Raw genomic sequence first — 23,226 nt, forward strand, 5'->3', positions numbered from 1 at the left:
TGGGTTCACTTGCAGTGAATTTCTGAGCATGTCTGATTCCAAGAGTCTGTTTGTTCCTGTCAGATGTTCCCTTGTCTTCATGTTTCCAGCTTTCTTTCTGCTGTGTTTTTGTCTGGTTCATTAAATCTGTGTTTCTGCCACAGTAATGCCTTCCACATCTGAGTTCTCCACAAACCTCTGACTGAAGATAATTAGAAACAGAACCTGGCAGAGCATAAACCTGCAGAGCATGGGAGGAAAAAGTGGAAAAGAACTGAAGGAAGAAAATCAAAACACAAGAACATTACCAACAAGTCGAACAAACCCAGGAAAAGGGAATCACTTTACCTGATTGCCCTATATTCACCAGATATAGACCTAACTCAAGACTTTCCCTTTAACTCATGTGTCAAAGTCACGGCCCGAGGGCCGGATCCGGCCCCCCAGGTAATTCTATCTGGTCCTATGGATCATTTGATTTTATTGTTATTAATGTTCTGATGTTATCTTGTGCTCATTTCTAACTTGTATCATTTTGACAAAATATATTTTTATGGAGAGTAAAATATTGAAAGTTATTTAAGGTTTAAGTTGATTTATTTTGGAATAATATTCCTGCCTTTTTATTATTCATAGTTACAGTATGTTAAAAAGTTACAGTTTTAAAGTTAAAAAATTTAGCATTCTGCTACCTTTTCGGACTATTTTGGCATTTACTAAGAATTTTTAGGCTATTTTAGAATTTAGCCAATATTTCAGCTACAAAAAGAAAAAAAAAAAAAAAAATTCAGCTACATGCTAGCTGTTTTGGCTAATTTAGCTTAATTTTTTTTTAGGCTATATTGGAGTTTTGCTTGCATGCTAGCTATTTAGGCTTTTTTTAAAAAGATTCTTAGGCTGTTTTGGAGTTAGGCTAAAATTAATAGGCTAGCTGTATTGGCTAATATACTGTCATGGAGCAACCTGCTGCTACCGTCTCCAGTCACCAGAGGGAGCGCTCACCAGAGTTTTGAGCTCACCACCTGCCATCTCCTGGACTCATCAGCATCAGCTGTTTCCCATCACCTCCTCAGCATATAGTCTGGCTCCACACTTCACTCTCTGCGAAGTTTTGTTTGTGCCACCTTGCCTGCATCTCTGAGCGTTTACTCCTGGACCTGACCTTCTGCCTCCGACCCTGCTACTCTGATTGCCTGCCGCCTGCTACTCTGATTGCCTGCCCCCTGCCCCTGACCCTCGTCTGGACTCTGACTCATCTTCTCGCTCGTCTCGTCTCAGATGATCCCATGCCCTTGTATGACCTCTGCCTGTCTGACCCTGCTTATTCTGTGGACTATTAATAAACCTGCTGCACGTGGAACCAGCTGTCTGCCTGTTTGTGAGATATACACTTTTTAAACGTTTTTAAGGTAATTTTGAAGTTTAGCTAACTTGTTTTTTTAGGCTAATTTGGCATTTAGCTAATATTTTAGCTCTCTATCCGCTTTGTCATTTTTCAGCTGTTAGCTTCAGCGTTTTTAGCCATCAATTTCAGCATCAGCGGCCAAATTCATCTTACAGCATCCACGCTAGCATTAGCACAGGTAATGCTATATATCTAGTTCATATTATGTTAAAAAGTTACGAACAATGAATGTTTATCCTGTTCGACCTGTGGCTGAAGGTGTGTTTTGGATTTTGGACTGCTTTAGATTTATCTTTAATGATGGAAAAGTATTTATCAAAGAGTTGAAACCTTTAAAATCTTGAGTTTTTCCTGTTTTAGATCAGCAGTGAATTCTGTTCAAGCAGGAACTGTTGACATGTTTTTACATTTCTATTGTTACTGTTAAAAATCTTAAACAACGTTCTTAAAAAGCTCTGGAGTCAAATAAAACCACAAATAGCCAAGTGTTTTATTCATCATCATTCGTGATTGTGGTTATGAATACAGTGAAATGATCTCCAGGTGAAGATGAGCTGCTCAAGGATACATCTTTAGTTTATGCAGGTTTAGTTTTATGTGACAATTATTATTTTTTAGTGATTTAGCTGCCTCGTTTCTAAAAGAGATGATGTGTTTGGAGTTTGGGATGCAACCATCGCTGTTCTGAGGCAGAACCCCCAAGAAAATTCACCTTTTTACCTATGTTATGGTTATTAAATCATTGAATCATTTCACAAGATCAAACCATAATAAATGTGGTTAATTATTTAGAACCGTATGTGTTCTGGAGGTGCACAGACAGGGATGTGAAGAAAAGGTGCAGATCTTCTCCTGCAAACAGACTTATTTCATGAAACAGAGATTATAAATTAACACATTGCTTTATAGTTTAGTGATCAATACCTAATATTAAGTGGTTTTTGATGTTGAGTCAAGCAGTTAAAGGCAATATTTTGTTGCTACAATGAACGTAAGTGCTTAAAATAAATTAAATTCAGTTCAGGATCAGACATTTTCAGCAGATTATTAAAACAAACTGAGGAATATAAAATGGACGCAAACGTCTGAAATGACAGCAGCGCTGTTTGGTCTCACATCATATGTTTCAAAACAAAAACAAGAAGAATCACAAGCATATATTCCCTTAAAACAAACGTGAATAATGTCAGTAGCCTTGTTTTGAACTTAAAAAATCAGTTTCTAAGCAGGTAGGACAGAAATACTCGTTGAAATGGCGCCACCTAAAGGCCACAAACAAAACCTCAGTGTTGTTCCTTCAGGCATCACATCATCAAACTTCCTGATCAGTTAAGCTTCACTCGGTAACTTCTCAGCCTGATGGATTTTTTTTGACATTTCCTTCATCCAGAACAGTTGTAGAGCAGAAAAAGTTTCAAAAAATGGATTCAGTGTTTTGGAGCTGAAGATGATTTACCTCTCATTCTAAATGAACTGTTTCAATTCTAAATGAAACAGGTAAAATAAGAAGTTTTAATGGGTTCCTGGGAGGGAGGAGATGGACTTGATGAAGATGAAGTGAGTCCCATAGACCTGGGAGTCCGTTGATGTGGTGCTCAGGATCTGGAGTGAGCCGGAGCTAAGTCGTGCTCTATGGGAGACGTCACACTCACTCTCTCCACTTCTCATGTGTGAGGATTGTTTGACAAACAACAATAGGTTATAATGACACCACTGTCTGCAGTGCACCTCCATGTGAAGAGCACAAACCACTCCCAGAGTCCTTTCATCAATCCACAACAGACTCCTGAAACCCAAGCAGGACAAACCAGTTTCATCAGATCCCCGACACCTGAAAGGGTTAATGAGGGTAAGAACGATCCCTCATCCTCTCACTCCAGCTGAGGACACGGACTCAGAACGATCCTGACCATGGCTTTCTATAGACTCACAGGTCTATGTGACCCGAGAACACTCAGGTCTTTGTTTTCATCATTATTTTATTTAGCTTTTATTTATGCAGACGAGATGAAGTAAGAATATTGTTTTTATTTTCAACTCAAGTCCAACTCCTCTGTGCAAGACTTGGGGCTGCCACGAATAGTCGATTAGTCCACTTGAAATAGTCGACGAGTAATTGACTATTGAAACGGCCACTGACAAATGCAATAGTTGATTAGCTGACGATCAATCAACTATTGTAATATTTGACGACTAATCAACTCTTGAAATAGCCAACAATAAATGCAATAGTTGATTAGTTGACGACTAATCGACTTTTGAAACAGTAAGTTGGTCGACAACCAGCCAACTATTGAAATACCCTACGACAAATACAAAAGTCGAGTAGTTGACGACTAATCGACTTTTGAAATAGCCAGCGATAAATGCAATAGCCGATTAGTCAACAACCAATCAGCTATTAAATGGATCGACGACTAATTGACTATTGAAATGGCCAGTGACAATGCAAAGTTGATAATAGTTGATTGACCAATCAACTATTGTAATATTTAACAACTAATCAACTGTTGAAATAGCCAAAAATAAATGCAATAGTTGATTAGTTGACGACTAATAGACTTTTAAAATAGCCAACGACAAATGAACTAGTGAACTAGTCGATTGGTCAACAACCAAGCAACTATTGAAATGGTCGATGACTAATCGACCATTTCAATAGTTGATTGGTCAACGACCAGCCAACTATTGAAATACCCTACGACAAATACAAAAGTCGATTAGCTGACGACTAATCAACTGTTGAAACAGTCAACAACTAATTGACTATTGAATTAGTCAATTGGTCGACGACCAATCAATTATTGAAATAGCCAACGACATATGCAATAGTCGATCCGTCGACGACTAATCAACCATTCTTGGCAGCCCTAATTGTGGCACCTGAGTTGGCGTTTCTCCACAGTGTCAAGGCGAGCTAAATGTTTTCTGTGCATCCCCAACCTCAACCTCATTGGAACAAAGTGTCTCTGCTGAGGGAAACAGTCTCAGAAGAAATCACGTCTCTCTACAAGACATTTAGAAAATCGAACTTTCCTACATCGAGCACGACCATCACACAACATGACCCGATTAGTCGACTATTAAAATAATCGTTTGAGGCAAAAGTTGAATCTCGTGAAATTGTTTTAAGAAAAATTGTCCTTTTTTCTGTCTTCCAAGTAAAAAAGTTAACCCTATTGGCAGATATTTTGTTTGTCAAAAGAAAATCTGCTGATGGGGTCAGAACTATTTCTGAGGGGCCGTTTTTGCTGTTCAAGGAAAATTTGATCTTTCACAAGTTTAATGTAGAATTCAAAGAACTTCTTGAATCAGAGGCAAAACATCTTCAAATTAAAAATTCAAATGAACTTTTCAGAAACATTTTCTGCTATTCAACAGACGTAATAATGACCTGCTTCTTCCTCTGACACCACTCTTGTTTTCCCTTACTCATCTCTTTTATTGCCTGGAAATAAATCGTGCACTTTGGTTCATTCAGACGCTTCTTTGAGGCAACACTTTAGGCAGCGGTTCCTGTCGTTCACCAGTCTGCTGCTGCAGAAGCGGACTGAAGATGCTGAGCCGTGGCGGACAGCAGCCAACCGAGGCTTCCAGACTCCATCACAAGACAATCCCAGATGGATGAGGTCAACTTTAGAGTGGATACAGGATACAGAGGCTAAAACGATGTGGAGTTTTAGAAAACAGGATTGTCGCTTCCCAGAAAAGTGCCTTGTCATCCTGGACAAATAGAGTCCCTCCTCCTGAAATAGTACACGCCCCCTTTTGGGTTCCTACCCTTTAGAACAAATACAAGACGGTAGGATGACAGAAAACACAGCGGCTGTGTAAACGCTACCATGTGACCTTCCTTAAATACTTTTGTCTTAGGTCCTAATTGTTATACGAGATTAGTGGGATATAAACAGCTAAACAGATTTTCATGCTTTTGTTTGGAGAAGAGCATCAACAATATTGTTAAAGTAGTTTTGAAACCATCCCAACGTTTGAAAGAAAGACTTTCTCGACCGGAGGAGGAGGCAGAGGGCAGCTTCTTTGGCAACTCAACAAGGACAGGGAGAGCGTCAGGATGCAGCGCAGATGCACGACTAATTGTGAGTTAAACACTGAAAGCGGTTTTTGAAGAAGAGCAGGCCGTTTTTCGTGCGTGTGGCGTCGGAGGAGGCGGGCGGGTAACGGAACTTGGCGTAAGTCTTGTCGCTCTCAGACTGGCTGACCCAGGGGAGTTTGATTTTGGTGGCGTGATTGACGATGACATCATCACAGGAGCCCACGTGTAAAGATCCAAGGCCATCGATGAAAAACTCTGAAAAACAAACCAAAAAAACACTTAAAAGAATCACTTAATACGACAGAAATATACAACCAGATAAAAGTTTTACAGTAATAATAATGGATTAGATTTATCTGTGCTTTTCCAGACGCTCAAAGCGCTTACATTGTGTATCCATTATTCATTCACACCTCATTCATACTTGGTGATGGTAAGCTACTACTGCAGCCACAGCTTGCCCTGGGGCAGGCTGACAGAGGCGTGGCTGCCAGGACGCGCCTACGGCCCGTCTGACCATCACCGGGACATTCATATGCATCAACACACCAGTGGAGCCACACTGGAGGCAAGTAGGGTTAAGTGCCTTGCCCAAGGACACAACGACACTTGGCTGGCGGGAGCTGGAATCGAACCGCCTATCCTTCGATCATTGGCCGACCCGCTCTACCACCTGAGCCACTGTCGCCCAGTACAAATAAACTGAAATCCCACTCAAAAAATCTTTAAAACATTTTACAGACCACAGTCAAGCTAGCGAGGCCAGGAGGGCCCGTACGGTTTAAAGTTGGGCAGAAAATGTGGTCCAAAGTTGTGTCCACAGTTTCCATGGTGACTCCACCTGTATTTGTCCACATTTGGTTCAGTGAACCCTCAGTGGGGAGCTCAGTACAGACCAGCTCGCTAGCTCGCTACAGACTAGCTCAATACAGACGAGCTCGCTAGCTCGATACAGAGGAGCTCGCTATCTCAATACAGACGAACTCGCTAGCTCAATACAACGGAGCTAGCTAGCTCGCTACCTCGAAGCTTGCTAGCTCGATACAGAGGAGCTCACTAGCTTGCAACAATGGAGCTAGCTAGCTTGCTGCAATGGAGCATGCTAGCTCGATACAGAGGAGCTAACTAGCTCGCTTCAATGGAGCTCACTAGCTTCCTACAACGGAGTTTGCTAGTGCGATACAGAGGAGCTCATTAGCTCACTTCAACGGAGCTCACTACAGTGGAGATCGCTAGCTCGCAACAATGGAGTTCACTAGCTTGCGACAACGGAGTTCGCTAGCTTGCTACAATGGAGCTCACTAGCTCACTGCTAGTTCGCTAGCTCGCTTCAACGGAGCTCGCTACAATGGAGTGCGCTAGCTCGATGCAGAGGAGCTAACTAGCTCGCTTCAATGGAGCTCACTAGCTCCCTACAACGGAGTTTGCTAGTGCTATACAGAGGAGCTCATTAGCTCACTTCAACGGAGCTCACTACAGTGGAGATCGCTAGCTCGCGACAATGGAGTTCACTAGCTTGCTACAATGGAGCTCGCTAGCTTGCGACAACGGAGTTCGCTAGCTCGCCACAATAGAGCTCACTAGCTCACTACTAGTTCGCTAGCTCGCATCAACGGAGCTCGCTACAATGGAGTGCGCTAGCTCGATACAGAGGAATTGACTAATTCACTACAACGGAGCTCGCTAGCTCGGAACAATTGAGCACGTGAGCTCCAAACAGAGAAGCTCGCTAGCATGCTACAGAGGTCCTCGCTAGCATGCTGACATGCCAAATCCACCAATAAGGAGACACCCCATCCCCCATTTCCATCTAATCCAACCCCGTCTCACCCCTCCCCCGCGGCCAAAGAATGTCCGTTACCGATCCATACTCATCAAAACTCTTCTGATCTGCTTTGTAAACATTTATTGAAGAACATTGGAGTATTGATCAACGTAAAAGTTTGTTTTTCTTTTTAATTCAGAACAATAGACTGTTCTGCAGCATAGAGTCCGTCTTCATCTAGAATAAACACCGGATTATATTGATCCTCTGAGGTTATCTTTTTCATTTTCCCTCCGTCGTCTGTCTACACCCCGCGTGCACTATGATGGTCCAACGCTCGCTTGAATCGCCTGGACCGTCCTAAACCGCCCAGGAGGGGACTGGTCTGGTCCGTACCGCTCAGAGGAAACCAAGGACTTGTGTTCAACTCACCCAGGTGTGCTACTCTGGCAAGACGCGGGTCGAATCCGACCTGCTGGACTTTCTCTGTTCGAGCCAGGAAGAAGTTAATGACCCCATCGGTCACCACGCAGTTCGGGAAACCTTGGATGACGTGATAAAAGCCTCTCCTCAAGTGCAAACAGTCCCCCTCTTCCTCTCCCGGCTCAATGGAGATGGTCTGCCTGTAGGTGGCGGTGTATCCTGTGGCCTCCTGCACCGCACCCCCCACCTGCACACACAAACACTCTCTCACACCTGTGCTATCACGTCTTCACAGCTCTGATTGTTCCTCACCAAATCCAGCGTGGTCCTTTCCAAAACGTCCACAAGTTTCTCCAGCTTGGTGTTGGCCGTGAAGATGAAGTCATCGTCGACCCACAGTACGTACTTTGTGGTCACCTGGGAAACGGCCAGATTTCGCCCAGCAAACCAACCCTGTGATGGAGAAGACCCCGGTTCATGCTCAGAGGCATCGGAGGAGCCGGCTGAGAGAAGAACAGCTTCTTACCTTTCCAAAGGGCATGATGTAGTGTTCAATGTGAGGCCCAGAGATGCTCTGAGGGTTTTCACTGTCATCAGCGATGATGATGGTGACTGTAGGGTAGAACTTCCTGATGCTGTCAATGAGGTTCTGAAGCTTTTCGTAACGCAGAAACGTTTTTGTGGCGATGGTCACGAGAGCGCTGACATTATATTCTGAGGAGCAGAAATCGGAACAGCGATGAAGACTTTTGTTTTAACACGTCTCTGAGGTGAGCCGTACAGACTAGAGGCCGAGTACCTCCTACAGAGCCGGTGTTGTAGAGTTTTGGTGTCACACCGTGGCGGATCTTGATGCTGAAAGCAGCTTGATGGCCCTCAGTCTCAAACTGCACTGAAAGACACAAAAACAAATGTGCTCAAAAACATCCCATCATTTCTGTAGGGCCCATACCATGAAAGATCACCTTATTGATCTTAAGTGTATCATAATGTTCATTCCTCACTACAAAGAACCCCAAAGCGGTATTTTGATCCGTTCACGCATCTCTGAGTAACCCTCTCAACAGCAGCCCCTCCCATACCCACAAAAATGAGCGAGTTCTCACATGCTGATGTCACAGAGTGGGACAGCCCCTTTCAGGAAGAATCGTCTCTGACAGCTCCGCCCCCAGTCTAACACAAACACCCAATTTCTCCACAGAGATAGCGGTTACCATCAAAAGATTTTCAATACTCAGTCTCTCCAGCATTTCACAATGTTGCAATTTCAATTATTAACGGAAATTCAAGGTCACAGTTGTACGGATGCAGAGTGTATTTGTGTTGTGAAGCGGTGTAGCGATGGCTGGGCATGCTAAAGGCAGATATGTGGTATGTGTTTCCATCTTTGCAAAAGTTTAGATGTTGTTTGTTTTTGTGGGAGAAACACAAAGCCGGCTCTAGGATGACGTCATGAAATGGGCGGAACCTACACACAGCGGCAGGCGGAGCTTCAAGAATCGAGTTGTTTGACTTCCTGGTAGGATAAAACTCACAAAAAATAACTAATATTTCATAAATACTTTGTTTTATAGTGTTCCTGTCATGATTCAGTCTCGTCTCCCCCTCTGGATTTCAACAGGAAGTATCTCCAGAGTTCTAGCACTTCTACACACTTCACTTCCCATCAGTCCCTGCTGTCACTCCCAGGAGTCCCACAGCTGGTCCCCATCATTATTCACTCCCAGCAGTATTTAGTCAGAGCTCTGACCTCTGCTCAGTGCGAAGTCTTGTTTGTGCTGCTCTGCCTGCATCACTGAGCGTTCTCATCCTGACCTGATCTTTAGTTCCATGTGCCGCCTGCCCCGACCCTCGCCTGGACCCTGACCACTGTATTTGTTCTTTGATGCCCTCATGCTTGTGCTTGACCTCAGCCTGCCTGATCCTAATTTAGCTTTGTGGACTTTTAGCTGAGCTTCCCTCCTTTTGTTCTGTCTGTGCCAATAAGACCTGCTGCCCTCGGATCCAGCCGTCTGTTTCTGACAGTTTCAAAGGTAATTTATGATCATATGGATATATTTCACTCTGAAAGGCTTAAGAAAATCACGGTATGGCCCCTTTGAATAAGTTTTTTTTTTTTGCAAAATTGGCTGTTTTGAGATTTGGTCTCCATCCAGCTGGGATTTGAACCAGCTGTAGATGGAGAGTGCTAACCGCTACACCACCACACAGTCCTAGTCACAGTTCATAATGCAGAAAAATTGAGTCTGCAAAGTAAAAAAAAAAAAATAACTGTGGTTAATTGCTACACATAAACCTCAGTAAATGATGTGACCTCTGTGGAAGCAGCAGTCAGGCCTTCTGACGACATGAGAGGATCTATTGTATCAAAGCGTTCAGCTCGTTCAGGACATTCCTGCTTGGAACTATGGTACTCATAAACTTTATAGTTTTTGAAATATTTAACAAAAGATGCCCTGTACGAAATGAAAGAGAAAGTTTTCAGATTTCAACATTTTAAGTAGATTAGAAACAAGCCTTTAAATAAATTTGTGGGTTATGTTTTCATCTTTTCTAGTAATTAAAAAAAGGAGTTTAGCTATTATTTTAGCAACATGCTAATGTTTTTGGCTAATTTGTTATCTACTGGGGTTTTTATCAGCTACTTTATTTTGAATTTTAGTAACACGCTAACATTTTTGACTAATTTGGTTTACTGAGGAATTTTAGGCTATTTTAAAGTTTAGCTAGTAATCAAACAATGAGCTACCTTTTTGGGCTAATTTGTTTTCTACTAAGGTTTATTTTGGGCTAATTTGGAGTTTAGCTTCTATTTTAGCGAAGTGGTAACATTTTTAATGAATTTAGTTTACTGAAAAATTTTAGGCTATTTTGAAGTTTAGCTAGTTTTGAATCAACGAGCTAGCTTTTTGGCTAATTTTGGCATCTACTGGAGTTTTTTGGGCTAATTTGAAGTTTAGCTCATATTTAAGCAACACACTAATTATTTTGGCATGTATTTGGGATTTTTAAGCAATTTTACTACACATTTATCAGAAATGTAGGTCAACTTCAGTTCTCTTTCGTAGTTCTTTAACGAAATTTTCCGTCTTTTAGCAAATGTTACATTTTGCAAATAGCTTTTGCATTTTCAGGAAATCCCTTCAGCAATTAAAGTAAATTGCGTCACTATTTTCAGCAAAAAGCTTCAGCATGTTCAGCTACTGCTTTCAGCAAAAAACATTCACACTAGCATAATAGCAGGTAATGTAACTATTCTAGCTAATTTACTTAAGAAATAAAGTTAAAGACTAGCTAGTGTTTACCACCAGTCCTGTTAACGTTCTAATTTAATCTTATTAAATAAGTGTCCTGACTTTCAATGAGTATATTTAAAATGAGCCTGAAATATCCATCCATCCGTTTCATGAAGTCAAATTAAACCCCTTTGGGGTCACAGGGTTGCTGGAGCCTATCCTAGTTACTGTTGGGTTCTTTCTCTGCAGGCGAAATGACTAAAATGTCTTTTATCAGTGAATGTAAACTCGACGGCGTGTGAATTTTCACACAGTTTTCCTCGTTTCTTCCTGACTCTGTAAGAACTCGGATTCCTACCCGTGTCTATAGTGCTGGGATGGAACAGCGTGTTGGTGTAGGTGACGAACTGCAGCTGCCGGTTCAGGTTGGGCAGCAGGCTGCTCGACAGGCTCATGTGCATCTCGCCGTCCCCTTTGATTTTCACCGCGTCTACCTCCGCCGCAACGTTGATGGTCCCCAGCGTGGCGGTGAGGCTCACCTGTGAGGGCGGGAGACGGAGTGAGAGATCCCAGACGTTAAAGTACAGAAATGAAAGAGCAGGGAGACGGGAATGCTCACCGTGTAAAGATCTCTGGGAACGTCATGTAAGGCCAGGCCTGCGACACAGAACAGAAACGGTTGATGGCTGGAGCTTTGTAATAATGCAAACCAGGTCAGGCACAAAGTTGTTAAGAAAAACACTTTTATAATGTAAGGAGACTTTTCTCATTTTTGCTGTATATATTTTTGGTGTTTTATTCAGATTACTGGATTATATCCCTTTAACACTGGAGCTCCAGGGTTTAATGTTCTTTGATTTACTGTAAGTTTTCAACTATTAAAAGGGTCATTCTAGTAGATTCTGAAGGAGAAAAGCGGCTCGACGAGCCGCTTTTCTCCTTCAGAATCTACTGGAATGATCCAGTTAACGGTTGAACACTCACAATACGTTAAAGATTTTGTTTAAGCGTCATCGGTGACGACTCAGGTGTTAAAGGGTTATACGTTTAGTTCATATTTTCATCTCTTCCTTTGCCTCTTTTTTAAATATCTATTTTATCTCTCCTGCTTTCCGTCTAAGTTGCTGAACTCATTTTAGATTCTAAACAGACACATTGAGAAATGTGTTAGTCTAGTTGTTATCGTCCTCGATCCACAAATCAGTTTAGTCGTTTGTTCTTGTGGGTCAGTTCAGTCCAGCTTTTCTCTGCCATCACTAATTGAAGACTAATCGACTATTAAAATAGTCCAAGACTAATTTAATAGTTGATTAATCGTTACTTTATATTACATAGAGTCAGAGTGTAGTAAAGTTGAAAGTTATAGTGGTATTCTGCTAGCTTTATGGATTATTTTGGCATTTATTTATTAGATTTTAGGCTATTTTTTTTGTTTAGGTAATTTTTCAGCTACATGCTAGCTATTTTTCTTTAAAGTTTCTTGGTTGTTTTGGAGTTTAGCTAATTTATCAGCTGCTTGCTAACTGCTTTGGCTAACTTAGGCTTGTTTTTTGTTTTTTTTAGCTACAAGCTAGCTCTTTTGGTTAACTAAGGCTTTCTTAGTTTTTTTTAGTTTTTTTTTTTTTTTGGCTAGTTTAGAGTTAGCTAATATTTGAGCTACATGCTAGCTATTTTGGCTGATTTAGGATTTTTCAATTTTTTTTATTGCTAATTTGGAGTTTAGCGAATATTTCAGCTACATCCTAGCTCTTTTGGGTAACTTAGGCTTTTTAAAAAGTTTTTTAGGCTAATTTGGAGTGTAGCTAATATTTCAGCTGCATGCTAATTGTTTTGGCTAACTTAGGCTTTTTTCATTTTTTAGGCTAATTTGGCATGTCAGTAATATTTTAGCTGACTAAGACCTTCAGCAATGTAAGCTATTAGCTTCAATGATTTCAGCCGTCAACTTTAGCATTTGTAGCTATCAGTTTCAGCATCTTCAGCGGCCAAATTCAAGCATACAGCACCAGCATTATCGCAGTAATTGTTGCACATAATGCTATAAATCTCGTTTTTAGTCAGTTGAAAGCTAATGATGGTTCATATGTGTGCTTTACATCCACTTTGTTTATGACCTGATTAGAGATCAGAGATTAGTCGACTATAAAAATCATCGTTCATGGCAGCACTAGTTGAAATTTAGTTCTCTGTATTGAGTTTTTCTTCTTAATGATTCTTGTTAACTTTTCTTAAGACTCCTGGACTTATGCCCACTTACCACTAAAAATGGGTTTGAACAAACCTCATTAACATGACAACAAAACAAGTCTGTTTTAAGGTGTACCTGGGATGATGGTCGTTTTCAGAGGCCGTACCTCCAGCCCCTGTGTTGGATATTGTAAAGGACTGTTGGCCTCTGCAATCAAGAGAACATCTGCCGGCGTCTTAAACCTAAAGAACAGTCATTGCATTAGAAACGTGTAGAGCATGTAGGAGCAGTGGCATGCACTAACATCATCACAACATCACTTAAAGACACACTCCAATGGAGACGGCGTTTTGGTGTTTTTGACATGACCTTGTAGCATTTTCTCATGATGGAGGACATTTATAAAATCATTTAGGATTAAAACTGAATTTCTTTATTCAAATTGTTGTGAACGGACTAAAAACATTCTGTTGTAGTTATTCTGTAAAACCCACAACAGCAGGTCACAGTCTTCCTGCTCCGCTCCATTCTGATGGATCCACTTAAACAGATCCATGAACGTCTTTGTTTTCCCCGTTTGAATCTGGATCTTGTTCCGTCCTGCTGCTATTGCTGGACCTGTACCCTCTTCATCCTCGGCAGTCTTACACTGCTGGGTTTTGTTATTTTAGTTTGGGGTTGGACCTTGGTAGTCTTAGTTTGGGGGCTTTGTTTGTTTTTATTTATGTAGTTTTGGTTTGATCAGAGTGGGAGTTTAAAAACATCATAGATGTTAATACTCAGACTAACAGAGAAATAAGAGAAACAAATATTTCCAACAAAGAATGACTACGTTTAAGGATGCAGCTCACCGTCTCTGAAAGCTCTCGTACTCTTTTGCCCGGCGTGTCTTCATCTCCCCCAAGTCAGAGGCGTTAAAGGCAGTATGCAGAGGGTGAGCAGAGACCCGTGGGAACAAGAGTTGGACAAAAGGAAGGTTGATTCCTCCACTTTCACCCTCACAAACACACCCGTTACGAGGCAACAAGCTGAGGAGAAAACCAAACACACGACGTATGAAACCTCCAGTTGATGAGCAGAGTTTACGTCCCTCCTCTCTTACCTCGCCACGCTCTCCTTCACGTGAAAAGGGATATTGCTTAACTGGCGGTCTAGTAGTGGAAGTCGATCCTCGACGTGTCTTTCTACGACTGGCGCCAGCTGTTGCCACACATCCACCGTGGTGTAAGCCCGAGCGGGCCAGGAATGGAGGAGAGCCAGAACCAGAACCACGGACACCAGGATGGCCAACAGCACGGTCTTCTTCAGCGACCGCATCCTAGACCTGAGAGACCAGACGGGCAGTTGCTGAGATTCTCAGACCACTGAGATTTGATGTTGTTAAAGAAGAGAGCTACTCAGGTCAAAGTAAACTAAATGTAATTCATTTAAAGGGGCCATGCCAAGAAAATCATTTTTGTTTAGCTTTTAAGTGTATTCTACTGTTTATTCCTCACTGTAAAGAACCTCAAATCAGTATTTTGATCCGTTCATGTGTTTCTGAGTAATCCTCTAAAAACCTGCAGCCCCTCCCATACCCATGAAAACGGGCGGGTCCTCACATGCTGACATCACAGGTTGAGAACCGCCCCCTCCAGAAAGAGTCTGCTCCGCCCCCAGGCTCACTCAAACACTTTCAATTCAATTTTTTTTTTTTTCTTTCTCTGCAAAGCTAGCGGTGATTAGCTAGCTTCGCGAGCCCCCCCACCCCCCCACACCCCGGTGTTGTGATCCAGTTCGGCGATGGCCAAGAAACGCTCATTCGATGTAGCGTTCAAAGTTTGTGAAGAAACTTCTAGTGAGGAATCTGGACGACATGTTGGGATGAATCCTGAACGTATCTGAGAAAGGGAGCCGACTATTTCTTGGTGGAGAAAGGGAGCAGACTATTTCCTAGTGGAGAAAGGGAGCAGACTATTTCCTGGTGTTTAAAGGGAGCAGACTATTTCCTAGTGGAGAAAGGGGGAAGACTATTTCCTGGTGTTTAAAGGGAGCAGACTATTTCCTGGTGGAGAAAGGGAGCAGACTATTTCCTGGTGGAGAAAGGGAGCAGACTATTTCCTAGTGGAGAAAGGGAGAAAACTATTTCCTGGTGGAGAAAGGGAGCAGACTATTTCCTAGTGGAGAAAGGGAGCAGACTATTTCCTGGTGGAGAAAGGGAGCAGACTATTTCCTAGTGAAGAAAAGGGAGCAGACTATTTCCTGGTGGACAAAGGGAGAAGACTATTTCTTGGTGGACAAATGGAGCAGACTATTTCCAGGCTGACAAATGGAGCAGACTATTTCCTGGTGAAGAAAGGGAGCAGACTATTTCCAGGCTGACAAATGGAGCAGACTATTTCCTGGTGAAGAAAGGGAGAAAACTATTTCCTGGTGTTGAAAGGGAGCAGACTATTTCCTGGTGGACAAAGGTAGCAGACTATTTCCTCATTGAAAAAGGGCCTTGACTTTGAAACGTGTGCTTTATGAAGTCTAAATCACATCTTTAGTCTCAGAGAACCCTCAGAGGAACTTCAGCCCCTGATAAAGATAATTCTGTATGAAACTGGGACATTTTTGAATTATTTTAAAACAAGTCTATTGTGACTTTCTTGACTAAAGCTACAAAATTCATCTTTACTGCCTCTATTATGACAGATTTACATTTAATTGTCATCAGGCATTTAGATATAAAAGCAGAGTTTTATAATGGTCCTTGTGGTTAGAGTAACAGTTATGGGTTTACTTTGAAAACAGTCATTGCACTGATCTGTGGGTAGTACAGTTATTGTGTTCACTTTGCTTTGAAATAAATTCTTTTAATGTGTTTTATGACCTAACAAAGTATTTTCCACACAATAGAGCATTGCCCAGAGGAAGTCCAGAGGAGCAAGACGGAAATCGACCATGGACATCACTGTCAGTCCACAAACTCTGCTCTCTATTCTGTTTTTAAAACCATTGTGCTATCTTCTGGGGTCCAGATGACCCCACCTTTACATTAAAGTGTTACCCCTCTCATGACAAAAGTGGATGGAGGTGGACAGGATTCCATGTCTGCCACGGACACCAGTGCAAATCAAAACTCATGGAAAAATAAAGTTTAACTGGCCAGCAAATAATCAGTCACGGACACGGGTAGATTATTAATGTAGATTTTCTGGACTTGTTCCCTCACCTGTGGTAATGACTGACTGGTGTGAGCTTTTCTTCTTCGTTGATGTGGGAGTTTCCTATTTTGTAACTGACTGTTCTTACTAAAAGAAAACTATTGAAAATTAGCTAGGTAGCTAATTCTGACTCATGCGGGGCGACAGTGGCTCAGGTGGATTGGTAATTCAATTCCAGCTCCTTCCAGCCAACAGAACCCTCCTGCCTGGGAGCTCCACCCGTGTGTGAATGCGTCTGGACGTCCTGGTGATGGTCATAGACGCTTACTGGCAGCCACGCCTCTGTCCATCACACTACACCAGTCGCTTACCATCACCAAGTATGAATGAATCCTGGAAATCCTCCTTTATTATTTACATTGAGGCTTGTGCTGACATTGTCTATTGTTCTAATTCAAAGAAACAAATTAATTAGTTTATAAATGAATGACTGAGTTTTCTTTTATCTCCTTGATTTCTACAGCTGTGTGAGCCATCACAGGAATTTTAGTACAAAAGCAGACACACCACATTAAATAAAGAAACTAAGATATTCTCTCTCTCTCTATTTATATATATATTTACTCTCACACAGGGTATCTTTAAAGCTGATGTTTTTATCTGTTTTTTTTCCTCAAAATTCAACTACAATTTAAAATTTTAAAGACAAATTCTAACATTAAGTTTGTCAGTTTTTTTTTTTGTTTAGTTTTTAGTTAGTTTCAGTTTATATTTTTGATTTAAGTTTTGTGGTGCATTGTTATTAGAATAAACTTAAAGCACATATTATTTTCTATCGTGTCTTGTTGCTTTTGTGAAATAAAGTCCTTAAAGTATTTCATTGTGTACACTTAAAATATTATTGGATTGTAAACCAATGTTCATATCACAAAATGAGGAAAAGAATGAGTCATAATAATAGAGAATGTCTTGTTTGATTTGGCTTTTTTGCAAGTTTGATTTAAGCGTAAGCGCAATATCTTTCATTTTGAAAAGATTATCTGTTACTATATCGAAATTAAAAGAAAAATTGTTATATGCAGAAAAAATACTGCTATAATTAAATTACCGTTAATTTCTAAAAGCTACATTTTAGAAATGAATGAATAAATTGCCACAAAAACATAAAGAAAGTGTTTTTTTTTTTTTTTTTTTTACAATAACCTGAAATTTGAGTCTCTCCCTGGGTTTTCTATCAAAAATAAACTGGTCCAAATGACTTTTTTAGCATCAAAGGTCGCAGACCCCTGGCCTATTCTATTAAAAATAAACTTTATGAGCTTTAAAGTGTATTATACTGTTCATCCCTCACGACAAACAGCCCAAAGCGTTAATTGGATACGTTTACACAGCTCTAAACGCCACTATAAAACCTGCACTCTGAGCACCAGCCCCTTCCAATCCACGAAAGCGAGCGGGTTCTCACGAGGTGTTGTAGACAAGTTAGAACAGCCCCTTCGAGGAAGAGTCTGCGCTAACAGCTCCGCCCCCAGACTAACAAACACATTCTCCATGAAGCTAGCAGTTATCCGCTAGCTTCACAAGTTCTCCGGCTCGTGCAGTTGTGATATTTGTGTGATGATTCAGTGTAGCGATGGCCACAAAACGCTCATTCAGTTTGGAGTTTAAACTTCATGCGGTGGCGAACACCAAAGAACATTCTGGTGAGGAATCTGCACGACATCGGTGGATTCTGAACGTATCTGAAAAGGTCGCAGCAGAAAAGGAGCAATCCTGGTGGAAAAAGAGAGCGACCAATCACAAGGCTGAAACTGAATAAAGAAGGAAAGGTGCGCACGTCTCCAGGAAAATGGCACACGCTGCCGCAGCGGCTGTAAGATGATGTCATGAAATGGGCGCCACCCACAAGGAGCAAAAGGCGGAGCCTCAGAGATTGAGTCGGTAGGAAAAGAGTTCACAAAAATAACTCGTATTTCATAAATAATTTCTTCTTTCATGTTTCAAAGGTAATAAATGATCATATATATAAATATAGTTTACTAGCATAAAGACTAGAATGGTATAGGGCCTTTAAGCAACCAATCAGTGCTGCTTCCTTCTTTATGCAACTCCAGCTTTAACTCTAAACTTCCATATTAAGGCGGGGTCACATACTATCAACTGGGGGTCTGGAAATAGCCTGCGGGCCACTTTGAGAACCCTGGTTTACAACATCAACATTTCGTAATAAGAGTGTGCGGTCAGGAATTACACCTCACCAATTTCTTCCCGTCAGTGAAAGGAGAACTTGAGTTGGCACCAGCTTCTCCAGAAACCATGCAGACGACGGCAGAAGGGAGTCGGCATCCTCCTCATCTACAAGCAAGAAGACACGAGGGCTCAAAAGTAGGAACAAGAACACGATACAAACATGTTCATGCCGAGTCCGTTAGTGGAATAGATGCTGCTACATGTCCCAGAGTGAAACTGTGGAGTATTTTGAGGTCCAAAATTAGCTTTGCTGCGAGTGAGGGGAGTTTAGCCAGAGATGGGAGGGGGGTGGGAAGAAAATGAAGAAAAGGATATAACATAACAAACAGATCAATAGAACAAAAATGAGTAAAACTAATGACAGATAAACAAAAAGAAACACCTCACCATGAGTTCATACATTAATTAATGATTATCACTAAGTCATCATCTAATCAAAACATGCAGTTATATTTCACAGAAAAGTACAAACATCAACGCCGACACATCATCTATAGCAGGAGTGTCAAACTCAATCACACAACGGGCCAAGATCCAAAACACGCCTTAGGTCGAACAAGATAAACATTTATCAAACACTTTAAAACTAAAATTTTTAAAACTTTAAAACCGCAACTTTTTAACATAATTATGAACTAGATATACAGCATTACCTGTGATAATGCTGGTGTGAATGCTGTAAACTGAATTTGGCCACTGAAGATGCTGAAATTGATTGCTAAAAACATTGAAGTTGATAGCCAGCTAAAATATTAGCTAAGTGCCAAATCAGCCTAAAAAACTTTTTTTTTTAAATTAGCCAAAACAGCTAGCATGTGGCTGAAAAATAGTTAAACTTCAAAATGGCTTAAAAATGGAAAAAGGCTAAATGATCCAAAACAGCTAGCGTGTAAAGATTGTTTTGACTCCAAAACAGTCTAAAAAACTTTTTTAAAAAGTCTAATTTAGCCAAAACAGCTAGCATGGATTTGAAATATTAGTAAAACTTCAAATTCGCCGAAAAACCTTAGTAAATGCCAAAATAGTCAAAGAGCTAGCAGAATGCCAATATTTAAAACTTTTAAATCGTAACTTATTAATATAATTAACTAGATATATGGCATTACCTGTGATAATGCTAGTGTGAATGCTGTGAGCTGAACTTGGCCGCTGAAGATGCTGAAATTAATAGCTAAAAACGCTGAAGTTGATAGCCAGAAAAAATATATTTTGTCAAAATTAAACAAGTTAGAAATGAGCGCAAGATAACATCGGGTCATTAATAACAATAAAATAAAATGATCTGGAGGGCCGGATAGAGTTACCCCGAGGGCCGGATCCGGCCCCCGGGCCTCAATTGATTTTGACACATGGGATCATAGAGTTCTACACAAGTTAGGAGGTCTAAGGAGATCTGGTCCATTGATCATGCTAACGGCTGGGAAGTTTTGTGTTTAAGTGTCATGTGACGCCTCGGGTGTTAAAGGGTTAATGGAGCGAAAGCATTGACTGTATAAGAGAACTGGACTATAGCAATGTCCAGATTCCTTCACTTCTCACTATATAGACACTATATACTGTGTTCGTCATTTTCTAGTGCTGTCTGATGTACAATTCCAAAATCATGTGTCCTAGAAATTTCCCAGAATTCTCTGCAAAAAACCTGTGTGCATCAAGGAATATAGACCACAATGCTTTGCATTTGAACAATTTTTGTGAAAAAATGTATCTTTTTAATAAACCATCAACATTTTCACCATCAGAACAAAGTGGATTCATTAATAATCACTTTGAAATATTCACTTTGTTTAAGGTTATTTCTTTTAAAATTGGTGACATCGTATTCACAGTTTAATAAACAAAAGTAGTGAGCATGATCTCTTTTTAACAACCAGGAGACTAGATAGTCCTACACACTAGACAGCCTGAGTGAGACGTCGCCCATGGAAAATTGGTTTTACTATTATCAAGTGAAGTCAATAGTCATTATGGACGTCGCCATGTTGGAACCAGACGTCGTCAGTAAACAGTGGTTGATCCGGGTCTAACATTTCTATGGCGACCAACCACTCTCTGCTATCAGGAGGGAGCTTGTTGGTAGGCCACGCCCCCTACGACTCGAAAACGTGTTTCTGGAGAGTCTATCAACCAAACGTTCAACGTGAACCACATGCTTTTTCCTGATTGGTCAGTTTATATCTTTTATAGCTACACTACAGAAAAAAATATCATAAAGAAGACAATTATGAAGAAGATGTTTCAAAAAAAGGTATCAGAGCAAAAATGTTTATTCTGACAAACAGAATGAATGTTTCTCTATAGAAGTCGTGGGATTTCTTGGAACCAGTCCTGTTCGGATCGGGGCTGAAGTCAGGACTGCTGGCAGGTTTTCCTCCCTCTACACTTCCATATTTTGGTGTAGCTCCATGATGAACCCCTCCAAGTGGGGGCAAGTGTTGTCATCTTGTCACCAGACAGTGAAGATGTGTGATTTCTGTTAACAGAACAGATTTCCTTTGTGTTTTCTTATTGTGAAGCAAACCTGGAGTCCAGATGTGACTCTCAGTGCTGGCAGAGGGAGACGGTCACAGTGGTCTTCTGGGGAAGTTGTTTTTCCTTCTTTTAATGCTCTAGAGCACATGTGTCAAAGTCAAGGCCCGGGGGCCGGAGCCGGCCCTCCGGGTAATTCTATCCGGCCCTCCAGATCATTTATTGTTATTAATGACCCGATGTTATCTTGAGCTCATTTCTAACTTGTATAATTTTGACAAAATATATTTTTATGGAGAGTAAAATATTGAAAGTTATTTAAGGTTTAAGTTGATTTATTATGGAATAATATTCCTGCATTTTTATTATTCGGAATGATGTTAAGAAGTTACAGTTTTAAAGTTTTAAAATTGGTATTCTGATCACTATATAGTGTGTTCGCCATTTCCTAGTGTTGTCCGAGTCTATTAATTCCGAAATTGAGTGCACTCAAAATTTCCCAGAAGTCTTTATAAAAAACTAGCGTGCTTCGATGCTCGTTAGATTAGCAAATACAGACCACAATGCATTGCGGTCCAACAATTTTGAACAAAAAAACGTGTTTATGTTATTTTTGAATAAACCATCCACATTTTCACCATCAGAACACAATGGAGTCGTAAATAAACGTGAAATGTTCGTATTTATTCGATTTTCACTTTGTGAAATTGGTGACGTCACCGTTTAGAAAAAAGAAAGAATAGTAGTGAGCATCGTGTCCGAATTACCTTTAAGGGGTGGAATTCGGAAACAACCTAAGATTTTTTAGGCTATTTTGAAGTTTAGCTAATATTTCAGCTTCACGCTAACTGTTTTGGCTAATATAGGAATTCTGTTTTATTTTTTTTAAGATATTTTGAAGTTTAGCTAATTTTTCAGCTAGATGATTGCTGGTTTGGCTAACCTACATTTTTTAGGCTTATTTGGCATTTAGCTAATATTTTAGCTGACTATCAGCTTCAGTATTTTCAACTAGTAACTTCCGTTTTTTATCTATCAGCTTCAGCTGTTTCAGCTATTAACTTCAGTGTTTTCAGCTATCAGCTTTAGCGTTTTCAGCTATCGATTTCATTGTTTTCAGCTATCAGCTTCAGCTGTTTCCGCTATTGACTTCAGTGTTTTCAGCTATCAACTTCAGCATCTTCAGCTGCCAAATTCAGCTTACCGCATTCACCAGCATTATTGCAGGTAATGCTATATATCTAGTTCATGATTATGTTAAAAAGTTACAGTTCTAAAGTTTTAAAATTTTAATTTTAGAGTGTTCAATAAATGTTTATGTTGTTCTAAGGTGGGTTTTGGATTTTGTCCCTTTGTACGATTGAGTTTGACACTCCTCCGCTCTTTAGGCTTCATGGGACACCAGCTTGAGTTTTTCCTGTCGGTTTTCCTCTTGGAGCAGACGCCCGCTGCAGCAGGCCTTCCACTCATGGGTGCTGCCAAAACCTCAAAATAAGAGTCAAATGTAACACCCACTCCATTTTTTCCATTTTTTCACTCATCCCACTGTATGTTCCTTATAAACGTGGCACTATTGAAAAAGGAGAATAAAAAGCTTTGCAACAGTATAAGATTTAAAATAAATAAATGAATAAACCAAGGTTGCAACAATGAAGCTCTACCAAACACATTTTTTTTTTACAAATGTTCTTGTGTCATTTTCAGCATGCAGAGATCAACATGAGAAAGTAATTATATATAATGGCTTAAGAAAAAAAGCGCTCCACTGTTAAGCAATGTGGACAGAATTCAGACAGGCCCCCAGCCTATCGTGCACTGGGTAGCGCCATCGCTTCTGCTTCAACGTCTTGAATGAGGGAAAAACAAAGCAATTATTAAAAGAAAATAAGGATAATTTAAAAAATCCCACGTTTTTCCTACCTTAGCGGCTCTTTTCCTCGGAGATTCGAGCTCCCGTGTTGATGCAGCGGAGAAATGCCAGCAGAAGCCGCGCTGACTGCAGGCCTTCTGTAAATTAGCCTCTTATTATAGACAAATAACCGACAGCTTCATGGCCGCGCGTCAGACGCGCGCGGGGGCTGCGGAACCTGCGTCCCGCGCGGATGCGCCCTCCTCACCAAATCCCTCCGTGAAGACTTTATGGAATGCGATGAGGCGGGAGGCGGGAGAAATCACAGCAGCAGCGGCAGCAGAGGATGAGCTTGACCCAAACTGTATTCATGCCCACTGAGGAAGCCCCCCCGCCCGCTGCAACAGCGGCTGCGGCGCGGCAGAGAGCGCCCCCTCCTCAGTCTGAGCGCCGCGCTATGGAGCTACGTTCAGGCCGATA

At 41.0% G+C, this 23,226-nt stretch overlaps 1 protein-coding gene across 1 annotated transcript; it reads right to left on the minus strand.

Moving 5' to 3' along the window:
* Positions 1-1,850: 1,850 nt before the first annotated feature.
* On the minus strand, positions 1,851-23,217 carry b4galnt1b (beta-1,4-N-acetyl-galactosaminyl transferase 1b). The gene is made up of 12 exons (XM_024270599.2): positions 22,818-23,217; positions 18,437-18,533; positions 14,153-14,374; positions 13,902-14,078; positions 13,186-13,292; positions 11,482-11,519; positions 11,221-11,401; positions 8,426-8,518; positions 8,153-8,340; positions 7,939-8,079; positions 7,636-7,873; positions 1,851-5,693 (listed from the first exon to the last, which is right to left on the minus strand). Exons 3-12 carry the CDS (start codon positions 14,365-14,367, stop codon positions 5,476-5,478), a joined length of 1,596 nt encoding a protein of 531 aa, XP_024126367.1. The 5' UTR covers positions 14,368-14,374; positions 18,437-18,533; positions 22,818-23,217; the 3' UTR covers positions 1,851-5,475.
* Positions 23,218-23,226: the final 9 nt, after the last annotated feature.

Source organism: Oryzias melastigma, linkage group LG5, assembly GCF_002922805.2.
Source record: "Oryzias melastigma strain HK-1 linkage group LG5, ASM292280v2, whole genome shotgun sequence".
In the NCBI taxonomy this organism is placed as follows: Eukaryota; Metazoa; Chordata; class Actinopteri; order Beloniformes; family Adrianichthyidae; genus Oryzias; species Oryzias melastigma.

Excerpts from the sequence above, each read along its gene's own strand:
- b4galnt1b (XM_024270599.2), bottom strand. The coding sequence starts at position 14,367 with ATGCGGTCGCTGAAGAAGACCGTGCTGTTGGCCATCCTGGTGTCCGTG. Across the intron at positions 8,341-8,425 it reads CAACACCGGCTCTGTAGGAG|AATATAATGTCAGCGCTCTC; the intron begins GTACTCGGCCTC and ends TCTGCTCCTCAG. Across the intron at positions 7,874-7,938 it reads AAAGGACCACGCTGGATTTG|GTGGGGGGTGCGGTGCAGGA; the intron begins GTGAGGAACAAT and ends TTGTGTGTGCAG.